Genomic DNA, 20278 nt, shown 5'->3' on the forward strand with positions numbered 1-20278 from the left:
AGCTCTTGCAAAAATGGTTATAAGGGATCTGCAGTATTCAGAAAACTGCCTCCAGTCCTGTCCTCCACTCTGTGGGCAGAGAAGCCGTCTAAGATGACATCTTACTTTGAAGGAATACCCCGTTTTGCTCCCCACGCACCTGAATTATAAGTGAACTCAACCGCAGGCCACTGTAGGTTAGCGTCATTTCCCAAACTCCTCCAGGTTAGGAGGAGATGATGGGATCAGATTGTTAAAGATCAGATGGGCCCAAGGGCATCCACTTGTGATTTGACTTTGAATGTTGCTGGGGAGAGATGGGGCGATATGGAGTGTGAGAAGAATTTTCTGAAGGAAGAAATTTTAGAACAAAATTGCATCTAGTATGTTAACACAGCTCATTCCATCTGTGCTGCCAACCTGCAGAAGGGCAGGTTAATTCAGCCAGCAAGGCAGTTTCCCCGCAAGGTGCGGCCTTATTTGGTGCTGGGAGCTTCCCTTTGAAGGAGAGAAGTCTGTGCTCTCCATAGCACTGTGCCCCCAACCCCACACTTATGGGAATCCTGTCCTAATAACTCTGCTGGGCAGGGTCAGTCCCAACTCCACATTAGAAGCCTGGCTTTTGAACTACACTGGAGGAGAGCTCAGATAAAATGGGCAAAAGCAAACGAGTGAGGCCCGGATGCAAATCCAATCCTGGGGTCAGCTTCCATGTAGGGAAGCACGTTCTCTGCAACTGTAAGGGAAGTATAGGCTGGATCACTTGTAAAATGGAAGCTGGGTGGTAATGCTTGACTCCTGTACGGTACCTTCCGTTCCGGAGACAAGTTTCTATATCCCTTCAGTGGAGGGAAGATAAGCTGCTTTCTGGGCTTCCCAACTAGGGAGCTGCCATGACCATTTAAGCCTCATTATTCGTGCATTTTTCAGCCTACAAATCTTTATTGACTTTGGATGGAAACAGGGAGACCAATTAGGGTATTATAGCCATGGCCTAAGGAAGAGATAATGAGTTCTGAACCAGGTGAGTGGCAGTAAGGATGAATTTAAGACAGACTTTGGAGTCAAAATCAGCAAGATTCGATGATTGATTAGCTGTCAGGAGTGAGAAAGGAGGAGTCTAAGAAGGCTCTTGTGTGGGTGTCTAACCGGATGAGGATGCTGCCAACCAGAGCTAGGAATCCAGGAGCAAGGGCGGATCTAGGGCACAACGGTGGCAGTTGCCTGTGGAATACCCAGGTGTGGGCGCCACATTCTAGCCTGATTCTCCATCCTCCCAAGGGTCAGCCTCCACCCTGCTGATCCGTGACTGCTGCACATTTCGCCCTGATGTTCTTCCTCTGCTTGGTCAGAGCATCTGCTCTGGTCCCTCTGTCTGGTTCCTTCTCATCCATAAGCCTTCACTCACCTTCTCCTCCCACTAGGATGGTCTCTCTCCCTCACCCCTCCAAAGCCTTCCCTCCAGTTAGCATTTGCCTGCCCTCTATGCACACCAGGAGTCCGTCTGTGGAGCTACCACGGCAGTTTGAGTTCTGGAGTCTCCTCTGTGGCGCTGTAGTCATGCAGTAACCTAGCCATGGATATCTCCTCAGAGTGTCATCATGGAAATCTGGACATTGCCCACTGCTTCCTCCTCCTGTAGTGTCGGCCCCATCAGGAGCAGCAAGGGAATCTGGTTTACGAGGGAGCTGGACAATAGCTGGTGTGAAGCCTGCTGTCGGGAGGTGCCTGAGCAGATGCAGCAGCACTTGAAATGCTTCTTTGGGCCTAGGGAAGCATTGGATGTCAGGCATATTGCTTCACAGATTTATGCAGGGAGACACTGCCATTCTGCTTTGGACAAAAACAATGGAGAGCCCTGAACCTCTGTGTCCCCTTTAGTTTGTGAGGCCAGATGGAACTTAAGCAGCCTCCACCTTCCCTGGCTCTACATGAAGCCCGGCTTCTTAGAGAAGCTGGGCCAACTGCTTATCACTTCCTCTGAATTCACAGATCCACATGAAGGACCCTGCCATCTCAACACCAGGCCTTCCAGAGGTGCGTGTCACGGAACTGTCTTGAGTATGAGATGACAGCGAAGCCTTCAGTGAGACCTCTTGGCCAAATTAAATTTGACATTAACAACAGCACAAGAAAAGGTCCACTTTGATGGCCCTACATCACTACATATTACAGGAAAGTAGTCCGTGGTGCATATGCCCTGGTGGCACTGAGTCCAGGAACCATGCTGGTTCCTCACAGGGACCATGGCCTCCTGGCTGCTGGTCGGTACCTCCTGCTGTGCTGTATGGAATAAAGAACGGTGAGGGCAGGTCCTGTTGAACAAAAGGCCATGGCGTGAGAGGATGCTACAAAAACCACGTGGCTCATCTCTCAGAGCAGTGCACATGACCAGACCTTAAGGTGTTCTCAGGATTTACATACTTGTGAGCCCAGGAGACTTTTGTAGAGGGCTTATTCATTTATTCACTTCTGCACATATAAACCACGTGGCTCATCTGTCAGAGCAGTGCACATGACCAGACCTTAAGGTGTTCTCAGGATTTACATACTTGTGAGCCCAGGAGACTTTTGTAGAGGGCTCATTCATTTATTCACTTCTGCACATATTTGTTAATTCAACAAATATCTGTTGAGTATTCAGCTGCTGTGCTAACTCTTCAAATAATATAGAGATTAAAAGACCACGTGTTTCTAGTGTTGTATTGCACAGTAGGACAACTGTAGTTAATAATACTCTACTGTACATTTCAAAATAGCTAGAAGAAAGGAGTTTGAATGTTCTCACCCCAAAGGAGTTATAAATATCTGAGAGGTAGATTTGCTAATTATCCTGAATTGATTATTACACAAGGTATACATGTATCTAAATATTGCATTGTACCCCATAAATATGTACAATTATTATATGTTGATTTAAATTTTTTTAACTTTAGTCTTCTGGGGAAGACAGACATATTAAAAAAATTATAATGCAATTTTTAGGAGCTACAAACGTCCATGGTTTTCTAGTACACCTTGCAGCTCAACAGAACTTGTTCTCACTAATAACCACCGTCAGAGCCTTTTATACCCTCACAATAGCCCAACTATAGGAAGCCGTGATGTGTCTCTCTGTGACACTGCTAAAGAGCTGGAGCTTCCCGGCGTGACAGTGTCAGTCTCCTAGTCATAGCCAGTGCCTCCATTCTCAGAGAGACGAGTGGGCCTCTTTAAGCAAAATAGGTGAACACCTGTTGGAAGTGTGATTCGATCCCTAATCAGACAGCAGCAGAGGGCTGCACAGGCTAACTCATGGATGCTGACAGTGAGCAGTGAGCTTCTTTCTTATGCTTATTTCTTGCAGGTCATTTAGGCAGCTACCATACAACAGGGCCCACTATGTTTGGGAGGAGGTTTTTGCTGCAGTGGCAAAAACACACCAAGCTGGAAAGCAACTCAGTATCCATGGCTCTCACTCAGGATCCTGGCCAACCACCCAGGCAAAGCCAAGCCCAGTTTGCTTCACCTAGCAATCCAAGTTTCTGATTCCAGGGCCTTGGAGGAACCCCTCTTGTCTAGGATTCTAGAGGCAAAATGAGAGTTTTATTGTGTCTATTAAATGATATCAGTAGTGTGTGAGCTCCTGAAAGTCCTTGGTGCCTATGCTTAAGGTATACGGATGGAAAAATGGGAATTTTAACTGCCAATGACAATCACGGATGTGGATTATCAGTCAGGGTAAGACAGGTTACGGTGTAGTAACAAATGACTGCAAACTTTCACTGTCTTAAAATAACAAAGGTTTATTTATCATTCCTACCACATGTCCTTGGATTGGCTGTGGCTATGTGCCATGTTAGCTCCCCACCAGGATCCAGGAAAAATGGAACAGCTTTGATATAAAACATTGTTGATTTCCTGATAGACGGAAAAGATGCATGGCGAACAACAGACAAGCTCTTAAGGCTTCTGCTCTGATATGACATATGTCACATGCACACGTATTTCATCCATCAGAGCAAGTCTCATGGCCAAGCTGGTATCAGCAGGTCAGAGATTTGTGTTGTGAATAGAATACATTCTACCACCACGAAGTCCCGGCAGTCCATACGGCACTTGTCAAGAGGACCTCCCTGGCTTTGCCAGAGATTCTGTATCACTGAACTCATCTACCTACCAAACTGCTTCCTTCAGAAAATATAAGACTTTCATTGCATCCCTAAAGGTAGAGCCGCTGCTGATGGGTTCATTGCTGCATTCTCATGGCAGTGCCTGGCATAACTTAGATATTATATAAACATCTATTAGCATAATATGGAGTTGATATTGCCAATTGTGAGAATATCCTACAGAGTGAGGCCTGTGTCCTTGATTACACTGGATCCTCTCCCTGAGATTCCCCACCTGTCCCTTCCCCTTCCCATGGTCAGGGGTGGACCCTGAGGAGGCATGACTGGTGGCCCTGTGTCAGTCACCCTTGCCACAGGCCCCTTGAAGTGCTAAGGACCCTCTGGCCTCACCAAGGCCATCCAGAGCAGAATGCAAATTCATCAGTTAAGAAGTTCAGACAGTGACTGCCATTCCTAGGCCCCATTTGGGCTCCTGTACCACAGGGTGCCCTGAAATCTGCCTCATTCATCTTGTCTGTATCTATTTTCTGGCTTAGAGTGGCTTCCCCATCCTGCTAGGGCCCAGGGACCTCAAATCAGACTTCATCCCTGGTTTCAATCCCCTAGCACTCAAGCTGCAGCTGCTGTGCACAAGACCAGTGTGAATCCTCAGCAGCCTGGGGGCCCCAGGGACCTTCACGGAGGATTCCAAAGCAGCATCTTAAATACACCCTGATGTGTAGACAGTGCTGTATCATCTCTGCAAGTGATGCATTCTATTTACCCACTGCCTTCCCAAGGGATCCCTGGGGAGAAGAGAGACAGAAAAACCTTGGAGAAAGTAAATCTTCTCAGTTTGTTTAAGTGTACCAAAAAATGAAATACAATCTGTTAAGTTTGTGGAAGTCTGCACCATCTGGTTAAATGCAGCTTGATGGTTTCTGGCAGGCAACATCTGTGGGTTAGGGAGGGTGGCCTGCCACTCCCCCTCAGCAGGGAAGACAAAGGAGACCCACATTATGGCTTTGCCAGGTCATCCGTCCTCAATGTGCCCCTCTGCCAGAGCAGTGGCCTGTGCAGGGAAGTGGAGTCCCGTGTGACTAGGCTGTGCTTGGCAGTTCATAAGATTGGCCCCCTAAACACTACTGTGTGGTAGAAAGAACACTAACTGAGTGTCTGAGAGCTGGGCCTGCTTCTAGCCAGCTATTACTGTGTGATTTTAGTTCAGATGTTTCTCCTCTGTGGGCCTCAGTTTACATGTTTGCAAAATAAGCAGAAAGTTACAAGATCTCCCTCTAGGTCCACTGAGGAGGTGCAGCGGGGAGCGTGGGCTTTGGAGCTGGGAAGTCCCGGTGATGGGTCTGCTCACTAGCTGGTTGCCATCCTGGGCTCACTCTGCCTAGGGCTTTTTATCTGTAACCTGGAATCTTAACGATATTCACCTCACAGATGAGTAACTAAGAAAACACATATAAGGCTCTTAATTCAGGCCTGGCACCCATTCCATGCCCAGTAAAAAGTTCATAGGAAAACAGTAAAGTTATGTAGCTATAAAAAATAAGGTAATGTAGGCTGGGCATGGTGGCTCATGCCTGTAATCCCAGCACTTTGGGAGGCCAAGGCAGTTGGATCATCTGAGGTCAGGAGTTCGAGACCAACCTGGCCAACATGGTGAAACCCCATCTCGACTAAAAATACAACCCGGACATGGTGACACAAACCTGTAATCCCAGCTACTCAGGAGGCTGAGGCACGAGAATTACTTGAACCCAGGAGGCGGAGGTTTCAGTGAGCCAAGATCATGCCACTGCACTCCAGTCTAGGTGACGGAGCAAGACTCTGTCTCAAAAATAAATAAATAAATAAAATAAAATAAGGTTATGTAAATGTTGGATATAGCTATAGAATAACTCTGATTAGCGCTGGGTTTATTTTGTAACCAGTTTGGTCTTCCAACCTTCCCTTGATGGCATCCCCCATCACCCCATGCATGCTGCTCTCTGCTGTATACTTCTCTATATCCAAACCTGTTTGGAGGGAAATTCACAATCAATTTCTTCACTAGTCTAAGGTATTAATTGCAGTGTGAATTCTATAGGAACAGCAATGTCCTTAGTCAAAAAAAGGACACTCTGTGGTAGAGTTTCAAGCCCTCCTAGACCCCACCCTGCTTCCCCTGTGTGGAGGCCTCGCTGCTCCACGTGATGGCAAAGCTGGCCTCTGCAGCTACCACACGCACACCTCTGCACCAGGCCCTGCTAGATAGTGGTGCCATTGGCTTGAGCTAGAAGTCAGGAACCTGGAGTGCTCAGCCTGCACCTTTCTGGCTTCCCTGGGTTTCAGGAACCAACATGCTTTGTGTGTAGCCCCTTCACCAGCTGTCTTCACACTGGACAAATTTTAGTATCAGACCCAACTTAATAGGTCAAAGAAGCTATTGCCATGTTGTGTTATTCCAGGGGTACTAGGAAAATGCTCTTTCCCAAAAAAAACATGTATCTCCTACTCACAAATCTCTACCTGCTACCATCTTGATAGGTGTCTTCCTTAGAAATATCTGTGGAGGGTGGTATTAAAGGATAGCAAAGACTTTATTGGTCATTAAAACATTTGTGTAGGTTAGTTTATCACATAAGTGACATGGATATCAATTAAGAAGTTAGCAGCAGGGGATGAGAACAGATAAGTGTGATGAGAGGTGTGGGGCGTGGATGGCTCACTCGAGCACTGGATGAATTGCCAGGAGCATCTCGTGAGAGCACTGAGTGGGAGGAAAGGCAATTATAAATATTAACTGAGTGCCTACTATGTGTCAGGTACAGTAACAGGCAAAATCTTTAGGAACTACTCATGTAAATAATGCTGTCAGCTCTGCCCACACTTCTCTTTGATATGTACAAGCTACAGCATGAACATGAATTGGGAGATTTTAATCTCCGCCTTCACAGACACTACAGTTCCAGAAGCCTCTCCCAGAGTGAACCTCTCCTGGTGATAAGCAGAGCATGTGCTGGGCTCCAAGGATGCATGCTCTTCACATAGCCTAACCTTTTATTACTAGCCATTGGATGTAGACCTGATGATCTCCTCTGCAGATGGAGGGAAAACTGGCTGGGCTGAACATTTACAAACAAGTAAACTGATTTCCAGCATGCCACCTTCCTTGAGGGATCTTCAAAGGGTCATTTTAATGGTGGGAGATTTTTTTTGTAGTGGCTGACTTTGGAACCCAAACCCTATATAAGATGAAGCTCTGATATACAAAAGTCAAAAATCCAAAGGCTGGGCAATTGGCAGGTAATGCATACAACCACTGTCCATTAAACCCATCAGAGTTTATGACTGACTGGTCAGTTCCATACCAGGAAAGAGGCCCTCTGCCCCTGCCCACCCAACACAGGTCACGCTTTAGACACCCTGGCTCTTATTATTTGAAAATGACTGCAAGTTCCTGGCCCTCCTTTCCCTAGTGCCTGAGCCCTGTTGTGTATGGAATAGAAGGATGCAAAGAATTCTGCATTTGAGGCTCTGGAGAGTCACCAGAGGCCCCAGACCCACCCAACAGGACAATCCAGTCTTCTCTGGCAGGCAGGTCATCCAGTCGTCCCCTCTAACCTCAGACCTTCCCTCCATAAAATTGGCGATTCTTCTAAAACAAACCTGCCCATGGCACTCCTGCCACCTCAGATTAAGTCTTCGTGCCTTAGCCTGAGTACTATTATAGTAGCAGCAGAAATAATATAATGACGACGATAACATGATAGCTAACACTGAGTGAACCTTTGCCATGCAGTGAGCATGCTACTGCAAGCTCTAACGCATTATCTCATTCAGCCTCATAACTCACTGGAAAGAGGAAACAGAGTCAGAAAGGTCAGCTGGCTTGCTCACAGTCACAGAGCTAGCAAATTTTGCTACCAGGTATCAAATTCAAGTTTTGCTGACTTCAAAACCTGTGTTCACAACCGCTGCATCATTTGGCCTCAACAAATAGTTGTAAAAAAGTGTAGCGAGTGCCTCATGCTCCTTCTCATGGGATCAGGATCTAGAACTTTCCCCAATCACAGACCTGATCACATCTTGTCAACTTACTGGCTCTGAGCTCCTCTGTGTCAGGGACTGTGTCTGATTCACCTTCATAGAGCCAGCACCTCGCAGGGGACTTGGCACATGGTTAGTGCTGAATAGATGGCTGGCAGGTTAACAGATGGATAGGTGTGTGAGCAAATCCATCCACCCAAATCAAATCCTGGCCTTCTCCAGCAACCCTCCCTGCTAGTAAGAGCCCCAGGGGTTCTTGCAACTTCCTGAGTTCCTCCAACACGTCTTTCTTGCATCCTATCTTGCCACATGCACCACTTTTGTCTGTAACTTACTGATGCCTCCCCGCCAAAAAAACATAAATAACTCAGGGGCTGGGATCGCATTTGGCATTTCTTTTCCTAAGTCTCATAGCTCAGAGCTAGGCACAGAACTCTCTGAGTAAGTACACTGATGAGTTCATCTTGACTCAGGAGGAGAAAACAGAAGATGAGTACACCACCCCATTAGGAATGACCCGTTGCCCTTTCTTTCCCCATCCCCTGCAGGAGCCTCCTCTGGCATCATCGACCTCTTGCCATCCCCTAGTGCAGCCACCAACTGGACTGCGGGACTCCTGGTGGACAGCAGTGAGATGATCTTCAAGTTTGACGGCAGGCAGGGCGCCAAAATCCCTGATGGGATTGTGCCCAAGAACCTGACAGACCAGTTCACCATCACCATGTGGATGAAACACGGCCCCAGCCCAGGTGTGAGAGCCGAGAAGGAAACCATCCTCTGCAACTCAGACAAAACCGGTGAGTCTCTAGCCCAGCCCTTCCACCCCCACCCCAGTGGCTGCCCATTTTGTCCCAGCTGGTTGGGCATGACACAGCCAAGGTGGATGTGGAAGAAAAGCAGAAGCCTGAGAGGAACCCTCCCAATATATATTGTGGTCTCTGGTTGTCTGGCTGCTGATTTTCCAGGCTCGACTTGAGGTAGAGCAGGAGCAGAAAAGGGGGGAAAGTAGGGGGACAGACACAAAGAATGTAAAAGCCGGAATCGGTGGTTTTCAAACATGATTCCTCAGAACGCCAGCATTCCCAGAAGTGCTTTAGGGATGCTATAAGTGAGATGAGAGTGAGAGAGGAATCTTTATTCCTACTTCAAGCAAAGAAGCTCCACCTTGACTCTATTATATACAGTAAGATTTCCAAAGGCTATCTTTTGAATAAAGTACTGCTAATTAAGAAGAGTAGTTTGAAAACCTCCGCCATATATAGTAATGATAGCTACCATTTGTTAGGCTTTTCAGCATGCTGAGCCTGTGCAAGCAGTTCACGGCTTGGTGGTTAAAAGTCCCGTAACACTTATTAGCTAGGGAACCTTGGCAAGTTGTTTAGCCTTTCTGTGTCTCACTTTACCTATCTGTAAAATGGGCATTATAGTGATATCTACCTCATAGGGTCCTTATGAGGATTAAAGGACTTCATAATCATGAAGTACTCAGAACGGTGCCTGGCACAAAGGAAGCGTGATGATCTGTGTTAGCTCATATCTCACACACACTTCTCTATTAGTTATTTCATAAAAGTTTTACTGTTGTTGCCATTTTAAGGATAAAACATTCCTTAGAGGTTAAATAACTTGTCGCAAGTAGTTACAGAGTCAGTATCAGAACTGGAATGTCAGCTTAGATGCAACTGAATTCAAACCTATGCCCTTGTCCCTACACCCACCCATCCCCACACACATGCGCAAACATCCCGAGATCTTATGCAAATGGTACAACTCTGCATTTAATTATAATTCTACAATTTCCCGTTTCAAAGACAACTTTTGCTAAAACAGCCAAAATCAATAACAACCAAAGCAGATGTAACAGTAAAAACACAATATAGAAAAAGCTGTCAGCTCGGCCTCTAATGTTAGACAGCCAAAGTTCCCGTCTCAGCTTGACCACTTCTTAAGGTATGACCTTTGAAGAGTTACTAATCTCTCTGAGCCTCAGTTTCCCCATAAGCTAAATGGAGAAAATACATATGAAATAAAGTATGACATTACTTAGTAGCATCAGATGCATAAATCGGTGTTCCATTAATTTACTTGATGTTATTATAATTATTATTTTCAGTTTTATTCCTCATTACACTGCTACAAGAACCCTACATTCTCTGTTTCAGTAGTTTTTTTGTTTTTTTTTTTTTTTTGAGACGGAGTTTCGCTGTTGTTACCCAGGTTGGAGTGCAATGGTGCGATCTCGGTTCAGGCAATTCTCCTGCCTCAGCCTCCTGAGTAGCTGGGATTACAGGCACGCGCCACCATGCCCAGCTAATTTTTTGTATTAGTAGAGACGGGGTTTCACCATGTTGACCAGGATGGTCTCGATCTCTTGACCTTGTGATCCACCCGCCTTGGCCTCCCAAAGTGCTGGGATTACATCAGTAGATCTTTATAATAAATGTTAATATATTTTCTGGATGCAGAAACTGAAACAGAGGTGCCTGGCTTTCCCTATTTATATGACAAGTCTATGCAGTAGTCAGTGCCAAGGGCAGATTTTTCTCTGGGACCTTCATGCAGGAAAGCAGAGGTTTGGGACGCAGTTCAGTGGCCTGTGCAGTGCCCTGTGAGGCGCTCCTGTCATGACCCAGGAGCCAGCAACCCAATGACTCAACAGCTTAAGAATGTGCAGACAATTACAAAGCAGTGTAAGCTAGGGTAAGTGGCCACACACATAGAGTCCTTTCTGAGCTATATCAAGTCCCCAGGGAGGCAAGTCAGACAGATATAAATGTTTCTGCTTACAAATGAGGAAACTGGAATATGGAAGCCTGAGTGATTGGCCCAGGATAACACAGATGATTACCAAGAAAGACAGGATTGGACCTAGATCCTCTGACTCTCTGTCCCAGGCCCATGCTATTGCACCAGTGGTTCTCATTAGAAGAAATTAGTGCACTTGTAAAAGTGTGTAGATGCTAGAGCCTCACCCAGCTCAATAAATCAGGATCTCAGAGAACCCTATCGGGCAGCCATGGCTGAACTCTGCCTCACTGCCATCACAACCGTCCCCTGAGCAGGCATTCAGCACCCCCAGATTAGCAGCCCTTGGTGTTCAGCTTTGGCCCTTGTGTGAAGCAACACTCAAGATTGGCACAGAGAAGGTGGGAAGATTTTTCTCTAACTTTTCTGACAGCAAGAAAAAAATCTATAAATACTCCATCCTAAATTAAAAAAAAAAATCTGGAAGAAACAAAAGCTTGATTATGGCTTTTTTACATCAAAATTTTTTTCAAGTTATAAAGCAATGTATGTTTGTAGTGGAAACATGAAAAACACAGAGAAGTATAAAAGAGAACACACAAATTACCTAAAATCCTGACCCTTTGGGAGATATCTTCTGATAATATGGTACATTTCATTACAATGTTATTTTTGCTTCTGTGTATATGTAGAATGTCCTTACATTTTTATAATATCTGTGATACCATTATGTCATCAGTTACCTTTATATAGCATTATATCCACATCATTTCTCCACGTGATAAAACATTTTTAATATGAATTATATGGGAGTTTGTTTGTTTGTTTGTTTGTTTGTTTGTTTGTTTGTTTTGAGACAGAGTCTCACTCTGTTGCCCAGGTTGGAGTGCAATGGCATGATCTCAGCTCATTGCAACCTCCACCTCCTGGGTTCAAGCGATTCTCCTGCCTCTATATGGGAGTTTAAAACTCTGCCATTTGGATTTATCATACTTCATTTCACTGGCCCCCTTTCATTAGATATTTAGATTGTCTCCTTTTAAAGGCAAACACAACAATGCTATAAAGAGTTTTCTGTTATAAACTTTTAGACAATTTTTTTTTAAGGCTAAACAAGATAGTTTATTTCTCTTTCACAACATTTCTTCTTATTTCCTGACCAGAAGTTGAATTACTGATTCAAATAATAGAAATGTTAGGAAAATTGTCAAACTGCTCTTCGTGACAATTGCACTAAACTTACTAATGCTGTTCCTTTATAAACTATCTTATAAATTGCTGGACAAAAGAATTGACTAGTCAGCAAAGGCTAAATGCAAAACAGAGAGAACTGCTAACACCACTACCACCACCAAGAGAAACATTTCAGTGGCTAACATTCTTTCTTCGTGGTTTTACTTCCTGCCACTGTCCAGTAGCCCCAGGTGGGTCTGGAGGGTAGGGGGCTCTACTTTGCCCACAACACTCGGAAGCCAAGGATTCTTGCATTATCTGCTGCTGCTGTTTTCAACCATAGAACAGAAAGTGAGGCTAGAGCTGAACACAGAAGGATTTCATTGCCAGGAGAGAAAAGAGCTTGTTTGACTTCTAATACACATTCCATTTGCCCAAACTTGGTCACATTGCCCCACCTACCCATGGGGTAGCTGTGAAATGAGTTTAGATGTGAATCTAGAGCAAAGAAAATAGGGTTAGGTGAACACATAGCAGTGTCTCTACCTTGAGGTGAATGACTAAGCCCACCTCTGTTGGGTCTTACCTCTCCATTCCTCCCATGCACAGTGCACTTTCCAGTCACCTTCCATGATTCCTCCTGGCCCCTGCCCTGTCACAGTAATCCCCTCCTACACACACATCTGTTCCTCCTGCTGGAATCTTCTTCCTCAGGCATACAGCCTTCTTCTGCCTCTGAGGTCTGAGAACGATGAATAGTAAGTGGCTACATACAGTGCTGGCCACTTCCTCAAGGGCTTTCTAAGAGAGAGGGGCCAACCTTGCCCCATAATCACAAAGTGAGAGAAGCAGAAGTGTCAGCCTGGTAGAGTGCTAGGATGGTCCCCCTGCCTGCTAGGAAAGGGATGGGGGTACTTTCACACTTACAGAGGCGCCCAGGAAACCACTCAGAAGGATTGAGCTTGTTATCTATAGAAAGGAAGTGAGAACCTTACTTTTGCTGCCAGTTGACTGAGCTGCAAATGCTCGTAAGTCTGCTCCAGGCTGGTGTCAGAGCAGAGCCCACGAGAGTCCTGGGAAAGTCTGACTCATGTCAAGTTTAGGGTACATGAAAGCTTGGCCTGGATTCTTGGCCAGGGTGTTCGAAGGCAAGTGGATGATGGGGCTGCCACAATGATAGGGTGAGGAGAGAGGGGCCAGAGGGAGAACAGGTTCCCTGGTACAATTTGGCAGACCACAGGTGTGTTTGTTCTTGTGGGCCAAAGGACCATCCAGAAATGTGCAGGCTAGCAAGCAGAGGGCTGCATGCCAGGAAGAGGGGTCCCAGCAGTAGGATCTGATGTGTGTGCGGGAGGGGATTCCCGAGAGAAGGCAGAGGCTGAGGAGGAATCAGGGAAGGTCAACTGTGGAAAGAGCATCTTTCACACAAGGAATGAGAGGTGAGGGCTAACCAAGTGGAACTGCAGCAAGCACAAATGTCCCAGCCACCCGGAAAAGGAGCGTGTCACTCACCATCATCAATCCCTATGTAAAGATTTATAGCAGGGCCATCCCTACAGAGGGTGTGGGGAGGTGAAGATGGCAATGTGGAGACCTCTGCAGAGCCTTTCAGAAATGAAAAACTCCACTGGCTTTTTAAAGAGACTTTATACTTCTTTTCCTCTCATTTGCATTCCGCTGCCTCTGACCATGGTTAGAGCGAGGAGGAGGTTGGGGGAAGAGGGTGTGGGACAGAAAGAATGAAAGACCTTACCCTATCCTTTCCCTACTGTGGGCCTCCAAGCCATGGGTAAAGACCGAATAGAGAAGAGAAACGTCTATTTTAACTGGATAAGAGACTAATGTTTGATTTGAATTAAACCATTCAAGACTATTCTAATACGTGAAAGTGAGCAGAAGGCTTTGGGATCTACCTGAGATGTGGACAGAGAGAAGGAAGGAAAGATTCAACAAAGAATTCCTAAGGGCAGGAAAAGAAAGTGGATTCCTGAGCAGATCACATTACTAACACAGTGAATAAACCAGGTACCCGGCACATGGGCTGTGAATTCAGAGAAAGGGAGTAGAGGGAGGAAGAAAGCTCCCAGGCTAGAAGCTGCTCTAGTAGAGTGAGGTTTGCTCATCCATTCTTCTTAGTCTACTTCCTTACCCCCAGCCTGTCCCAACTCCAAATAAAACTAAAGGCAAAAATTCTTCCTTTCTATGTTTCCTAATATTTATCAACAGAAACCACGGAAAAGTCAGTTATACAGTCATAAGGGGGACAAGAAATCTTTAGTAAAATCCCCATAAGCATTCCGGGGAGTTTTGCCAATCCAGAGGCTAAGAATGGTCCCTGGACATTGGCCGAGCCCAGCCCTGCCACAGTGAGCCCCTGACCATTCTTCCTGCCATCCTCTGGTTACATTCTCAAGAACGGCGATGCTTTCCTGAAAGCACTACTTGTTAGGTTGCCCTGGTCATAAGGCAGTGTGATAGTCCTTCTAATACATAACAGTTACGGAGCATCTGTTCTGGGCAGATGCATTCCACACATTTCCTCATTGTATCAATTAAGAGGCTTTCAGCTACAAGGAATGGAAAATCCAGACTAAACTGGTCTCAGAAAGCCAAAAAGTCAAACTAATACAGAGAATGTGGGTATTTTGTAACTCAAAACATCCAGAGCTATGATGGCTCATGAAGTCATCATTAAGGTAAAGTGTATCCAAGGCCTGACTCCTTTTCTCTGCAATTTCTCAGATCTGTGCCTATAAGTGTATCCATTTTACATTAGCAAATATGGCTGCACAGCTCCAAGCCTCCCAGTGGTATAACTCGACTTCCAGCAGGAAAGAAAATATCTCTTCGTTTGCTTTCTGCTAAAAGAGCAGTTATCTCCCATAACTGCTGAGAAAAGTGCTCATATCACGAGCCTGAACTGAGCCTCTTGTCAACTCCTGACAGAAGCTTTGAAGCCAGAAGAATGGCCTGCACTCGGAATGTGGGCAAGGATTCTGAACTAGTCATATGCTGGGGGATTCTCAGGAGCCTGTTTGGCCAGGAGCAATCAGGGCCCATCCTGGCAACGTAATTGGTGTTGATTTCTCCCACCCAAACTTTATAGGCAAGGTTTATACAGGATTTACAGGAATCAATTGCAATATTCTGTTGTTATGATACAGTATGATAATCCAGCATCAATGTCATGATATGGTTAAGGAAATTGAAGCTGTAAGAGGTGAAATAGTTCTCTCAACATCACCCAAGATACAACTCCACCCGAAGTCTATCTGAATCAAGTTTGGGTACCTGCTCATCCACTCAACATTATGGAACACGCGCCTCCTGGTAGATTCCTGGTGTATCCTATAATGTAGTAAGGTTCAAGTTCTCTAAGTATTGATTGGTCAAAGAACATTTCCTTTTCTGCCAGGATCTGTGAAATGTGATTTTCTTAGCGGGAAAGGAAGTTTCTACATTAGGAGAGGAAAACTTCCCGTTAATTGTCTGTGTATGGGGAGGGGGTGTTGGAGTCACAAAACTATTTCTAATGCTGGAAAATCTATCTGTCCTCTCTTCCCAACAGCTAAAAGTGAGGCAGCTCTGCTTCATATGGATTAGGTAGAGAGAGAAGATGTACTCCGTGGTCACTGTTGTCAGTGCTCTCTGATGAAATAAAATAAAAATTCAGAACTCTAGAAGAAACCACTATGTTAAAGGAGCCCAGAGTGACTGATGTGATTGGCAAAGAGCTCCCTAAACCCTGTAACCAACAGACAAGGAGCTTGTTAACCTAAGTAGTTTGTACCCTGGGTCTGACGCAGTTTCTGAGTATAAGTTAGGGGGGTATTTTGGCTTCTCAGCAAGAGTTTGGCTGTGGGTTTTCCTGAGTCTTCCTCTTCCACTTTGGAAGAGCTCTGTCATGTGGATTATAGAGCTATCATCAGAGCCAGTTGTAAATGAGAAGACTGCAGTGCCCATGCCTTTGTCCTCTGTGCTGTGCTGAGTGAGTGAGCAGGAAGACTCCTCTGGTGGAGGCTGACGCAGGGGTTCTCTCATTCCTCAAGCCTTCTTTCTGCTTTTCAGAAATGAACCGGCATCACTATGCCCTGTACGTGCACAACTGCCGCCTCGTCTTCCTCTTGCGGAAGGACTTCGACCAGGCTGACACCTTTCGCCCCGCGGAGTTCCACTGGAAGCTGGATCAGGTATGGTGCTCACCTCACACCTGCCGCTACTCACGCCTCTGCGGCAGTGGCCAGTCTGAGCCAGTGGTGATGGCAGTGGGAGGCACTGCAAAGTCCTGACCACTTGCTGAATTTTGGAAAAATCAGTTTAAGGAGACACACGGCATCTTAAAGTCAGGAAGGAAACTGCCTTCTTAGAGCCAGGTGAAGGTAGGGAGGGACATGCTTCCCAGCTGGGATTCTGCCAGGTCACTGGGCCTATCACATGCGGCTTGTCCATTTGCTTTGCATTGAGCTTGTGGAAGCCAGTTCTCCTGATCCCCAGGCTGCTATGATCTCTGTTAGCACATCTGTAAATCACAAATGCTCCGTGTCTTCCCTTGGTGCTCTACTACCTCCTGTGGCTGACACAAGGTTGAGGACAGGGACTTGAGGACTTTGAGTAAGCAGTGCCACAGAGCACCTTGGGGAGTGCATAGTCTTTTCTGAAGTGGAAAAATCTGTGACTCACTCCCGAGCCTCATGACTTCTGATCACAAGAACCACTGCGTCATACTTGTCAATGACAAAGCAAGCGTGCGGTGTGACTCCAAAGCCTTGGAGTGTGTTTCTGAGAACTGTGGAGCATTAATGGTAGAAGTAGTGCTCACTTTTCTGGGTGGCTGTGCCATCAGGAAGCGTCTATGTAGCAAGACTAGAGTTGGCCTTTGCTTAAATTTGAAAGGGACCGGGGCTAATTTTTAAAAAGAGTTTTAAATTATCAAGAGAAAGAATGCCAGCGGTCAGAAAAAGGGAGTAAGGAATGGATGCTGCTTAATGAGGCAGAGGAAATGCCCTTTCTATGACCCTTCCTCCCTGGGGCCCCAGGACCTCGTTTTGTTTTTATTCTGTCGCTTCCGTATGCTGGACTAAGCGCTTCTGGGGCACCCAGTCTTCTTTCCTTTGTCCAAACCCCACTGTGTGTGCTACACTACCTGCCTCACCTTGCTGAGGGCTGAGTGATTCATAATCCTTTCCCTTCTCCCTCCCTGTTATCGTCTCCACCTCACCCTCTCTCTGTTCCATCCAAGTCTCCAGTCCTCCCATGAGCTGATCTTAGAGTGCTACTGGGAAGTATTCCAGAAGGAACTCATTCACACTGAGATGGAAATGATTGCTGCCACCTTTCATCCTCATAGAAGTATACACATGTATGCTCTCTAAAGCAAAGATTCATTAACTCTGGGGAAATCTCTCAATGGTGGAACTCCAGGCAATGTGACAAGATGAAGGATGCCAAGCTGATGGGAAGGCTGCTAGGAGAGCCCAGTGGTAACTGCCGAATCCACTCCCAGTAAATCCCATCCTGCTGTATGCTAATTCTAAAAATATGGCATCTTGATTAGTATATGTTCCTCTGAGTTAGGAATTCTGAATCTGGCAGGAATTGTGAAATCTTGACATTGTTTATTTTATTTCTCAGCAACCTCTCAGTTATGTCCTAAAGTGCCATATGGCTTTTATGGGCTGTTTTAAAATATATAATACAAATTTAAGCGAATTAAAATAAATTCCATATTGTGAGGGTTTTTAAAATAGGAACATTGCTATACTGGTTGAGATAATTATAGATATCCTGAGGCATTTTCTAAGATGGGATTGAGAAGCATTGATGCAGGCAAACGAAGTCATGGGCTTGGAAATAAAAGTAGGTAAGGAAGGAATTCTGGTTCTAAAGATAAAGATTTAGTGAATCTAGCAGTTCTAACATCTGTTCCTGAGGTGTTGAATTTAAGGAGGGGCTGAGATTCACTGAACACCTTCCAAACTACCCTGATCTCATGGACTCCCGTTTGTCAATGCCTGCTCTGTGCTAGGAAGGCTGCACGTGCAGATTATTCTCATCTCTGCTCCCGCCCTTCCTGGTGGCTAATGTGAACCTGGAGACTGAGGTCCGTAGTTCTCCCAAGGTCACACAGCAAACCGTGCCTAGGACCTTAGGACCTGCCCTTTCCATTATGCCTGGCTGCTGCTTTGGTATGCCAGCTTATTTAAAATTGTTAAAGTTTGCACTTCAAAATGTATAAAAATTTTAGAGATCAGAATTATCACTGAAATACAAAATGTCCATCGTCATGATGAAATCCTCTAAAATGGTCACATCTTCACTTTGCTCAAGCTGTCCTATTCTTTGTCTGTGCAGGCTGCCATAACAAAATACCACACGCTGAGTGGCTTAAATAATACGAATTTATTTTCTCACAGTTAAAGATGTTGGGAAGTACAAGATCAAGGTGCTTGCCCGTTTGGTTCCTGTTAAGGGATCTCCTTCTGGCTTGTGAAGGGCCTCCTTCTTACCATGCCCTCAGATGGCAGAGAGGGTACACTTTGGTGTGTTGTCTTCTTAAGAGGAACCAGCCCTATCGAAAGAGTGCTCCACCCTTTTGACCTCATTTAGCCTTAATCACCTCCTCAAGGTCCTAGCTCCAAATATAGTGGGGGTGAGGGTTTCAAAATATAAATTTAGGAGAGATGAAATTCAGTCCCTAGCATTCCTCTACTGCAGAAATGAACATTTAAAGACTGCCTGTTGATGATCAGAGCCACAGCTCACCTGCACAGCTGCTCTCCCTCTGAAGGCAACCACAGCGCGTAGGTGTAGGAAACCTCAGCAGTTCCCATGCTAGCAATCCAGTGGTGTATATGAATCAACCCACAGACTCCTCTTTTTCCTTACTCAACTCTCTGTGTAGACAGAACCTTGCCAGAAGTTTCTTGGGTGTAAATCACCTGATGCCCAGAATGTGCATCCCTAATAAGGTCACCTCCCCCAGGAAGCCATCCTGGGTCAACCCCATGGGTGGGTTGCCTCTCTTCTCTGCTCCCCAGTCTCCATGCAGAACTCCATCCCCATTCCTACTGTTCTGTTGTAACCCATTTATCCTGCCTCTCTGCTCATTTTGCCTGAGCTCCTGGAGGGCAGGGTAGTGTCTTACTCATCCCCAGCTCTTCTGTGCATGTTACAGGCACGAGTGCATGCTTGGTGCCTAGTAAATGTTTTCATAATGGTGAATGGATGTCAAGATTAAAAGAAGGGAGAGATGAAGTGAGGCAGGGGAGGAGGGAGGGAGAGTGGAAAGAGGAAAAATCCAGAGATCTTTGAAAACCTCCTGGTGATTAATTGATCTTTTGATTTGTTTTATTGAGCATTTTAAAATTCTTAAATGTTGCCATTTTTTACTCTCTGGATTTCAAACATTGTTCGTCTTTGATCTTGATATCTTATTTCAAGATCTTGCTAGATTTACTACCGTGGACTTGTAACTGTTACAGAACTTTCTGGCCTTGGCAAGAAGGAGCTCAAGCCAGTCTAATGTACTGTATATATTTTAACTCCTGGCCTACCTTGGGAATTTCAGCAGCATTTTATCTGTTCTAATGCCTGATGGGGACTCGTTTATTTCTTTATTCAGCAGTTCATTCTGAGCACAAACTGTGCTCTAGGCTCTGTGCGGGGTACCTGGAATCAGTAGCTAAAATAAGAATCTCTGTTCTCTAGAAGTTTCCATGATAATGGGTCAAACAGACACATCAACAGATGGTTTACAATCCCATGCAATAGGCACTGGGGGCTGGGGCTGGATGGGGGAGTCTGTGGGAGCCCATGGGGGACACCTGGGGCTGAGAGCTTGGGAAGGCCTCTGGGAGGGAACATCTGGGAGAAATGTAGAGTGCTCCATGAAGCAGGGTAGGGCGGCCTAGGTGGTGAGCAGTGAGCAGAAGGGCTGGGGTCAGGGCATGTGAGCGCTCTGTATGGCGGGGCATAGGCACAGGCATGGGCAGAAGGAGAAAGCTTTGGCAGGTATTGGGACCCTCATGTGGAGGAGCAGTTGGACATTAAATCCCAACTGGCCTTTTAAAAGGTATTATTGTGTTGGTGCTTTATCCCCAAAGGAATGGGACACAATTGAAACATCTAGTATTCAGTAGAAGACAGAATTTTAGATATGGGCAAATACAAGGAATTCTAGTATGACATTTGTCAGATTTATCAAGTTTAGGCAAATATAACTCATGCCAGGCCATTGAATGGAGCCAGTG

The 20278-nt window shown here is 45.7% G+C and overlaps 1 protein-coding gene across 1 annotated transcript in view; it reads left to right on the top strand.

Annotated features, from left to right (window-relative positions):
* Positions 1–20278, top strand: part of CLSTN2 (calsyntenin 2) — a 645554-nt gene that overhangs the window by 528862 nt on the left and 96414 nt on the right. The window contains exons 7-8 of the mRNA XM_021666625.2: positions 8660–8908; positions 16098–16219. Of these exons, the coding sequence (XP_021522300.2) occupies positions 8660–8908; positions 16098–16219 (371 nt within the window). The remainder of the gene's footprint in view (positions 1–8659; positions 8909–16097; positions 16220–20278) is intronic.

The sequence above is a fragment of the Aotus nancymaae genome, unplaced genomic scaffold, assembly GCF_030222135.1.
Source record: "Aotus nancymaae isolate 86718 unplaced genomic scaffold, 86718_ANA_hifiasm-v0.15.2.pri h1tg000019l, whole genome shotgun sequence".
NCBI lineage: Eukaryota > Metazoa > Chordata > Mammalia > Primates > Aotidae > Aotus > Aotus nancymaae.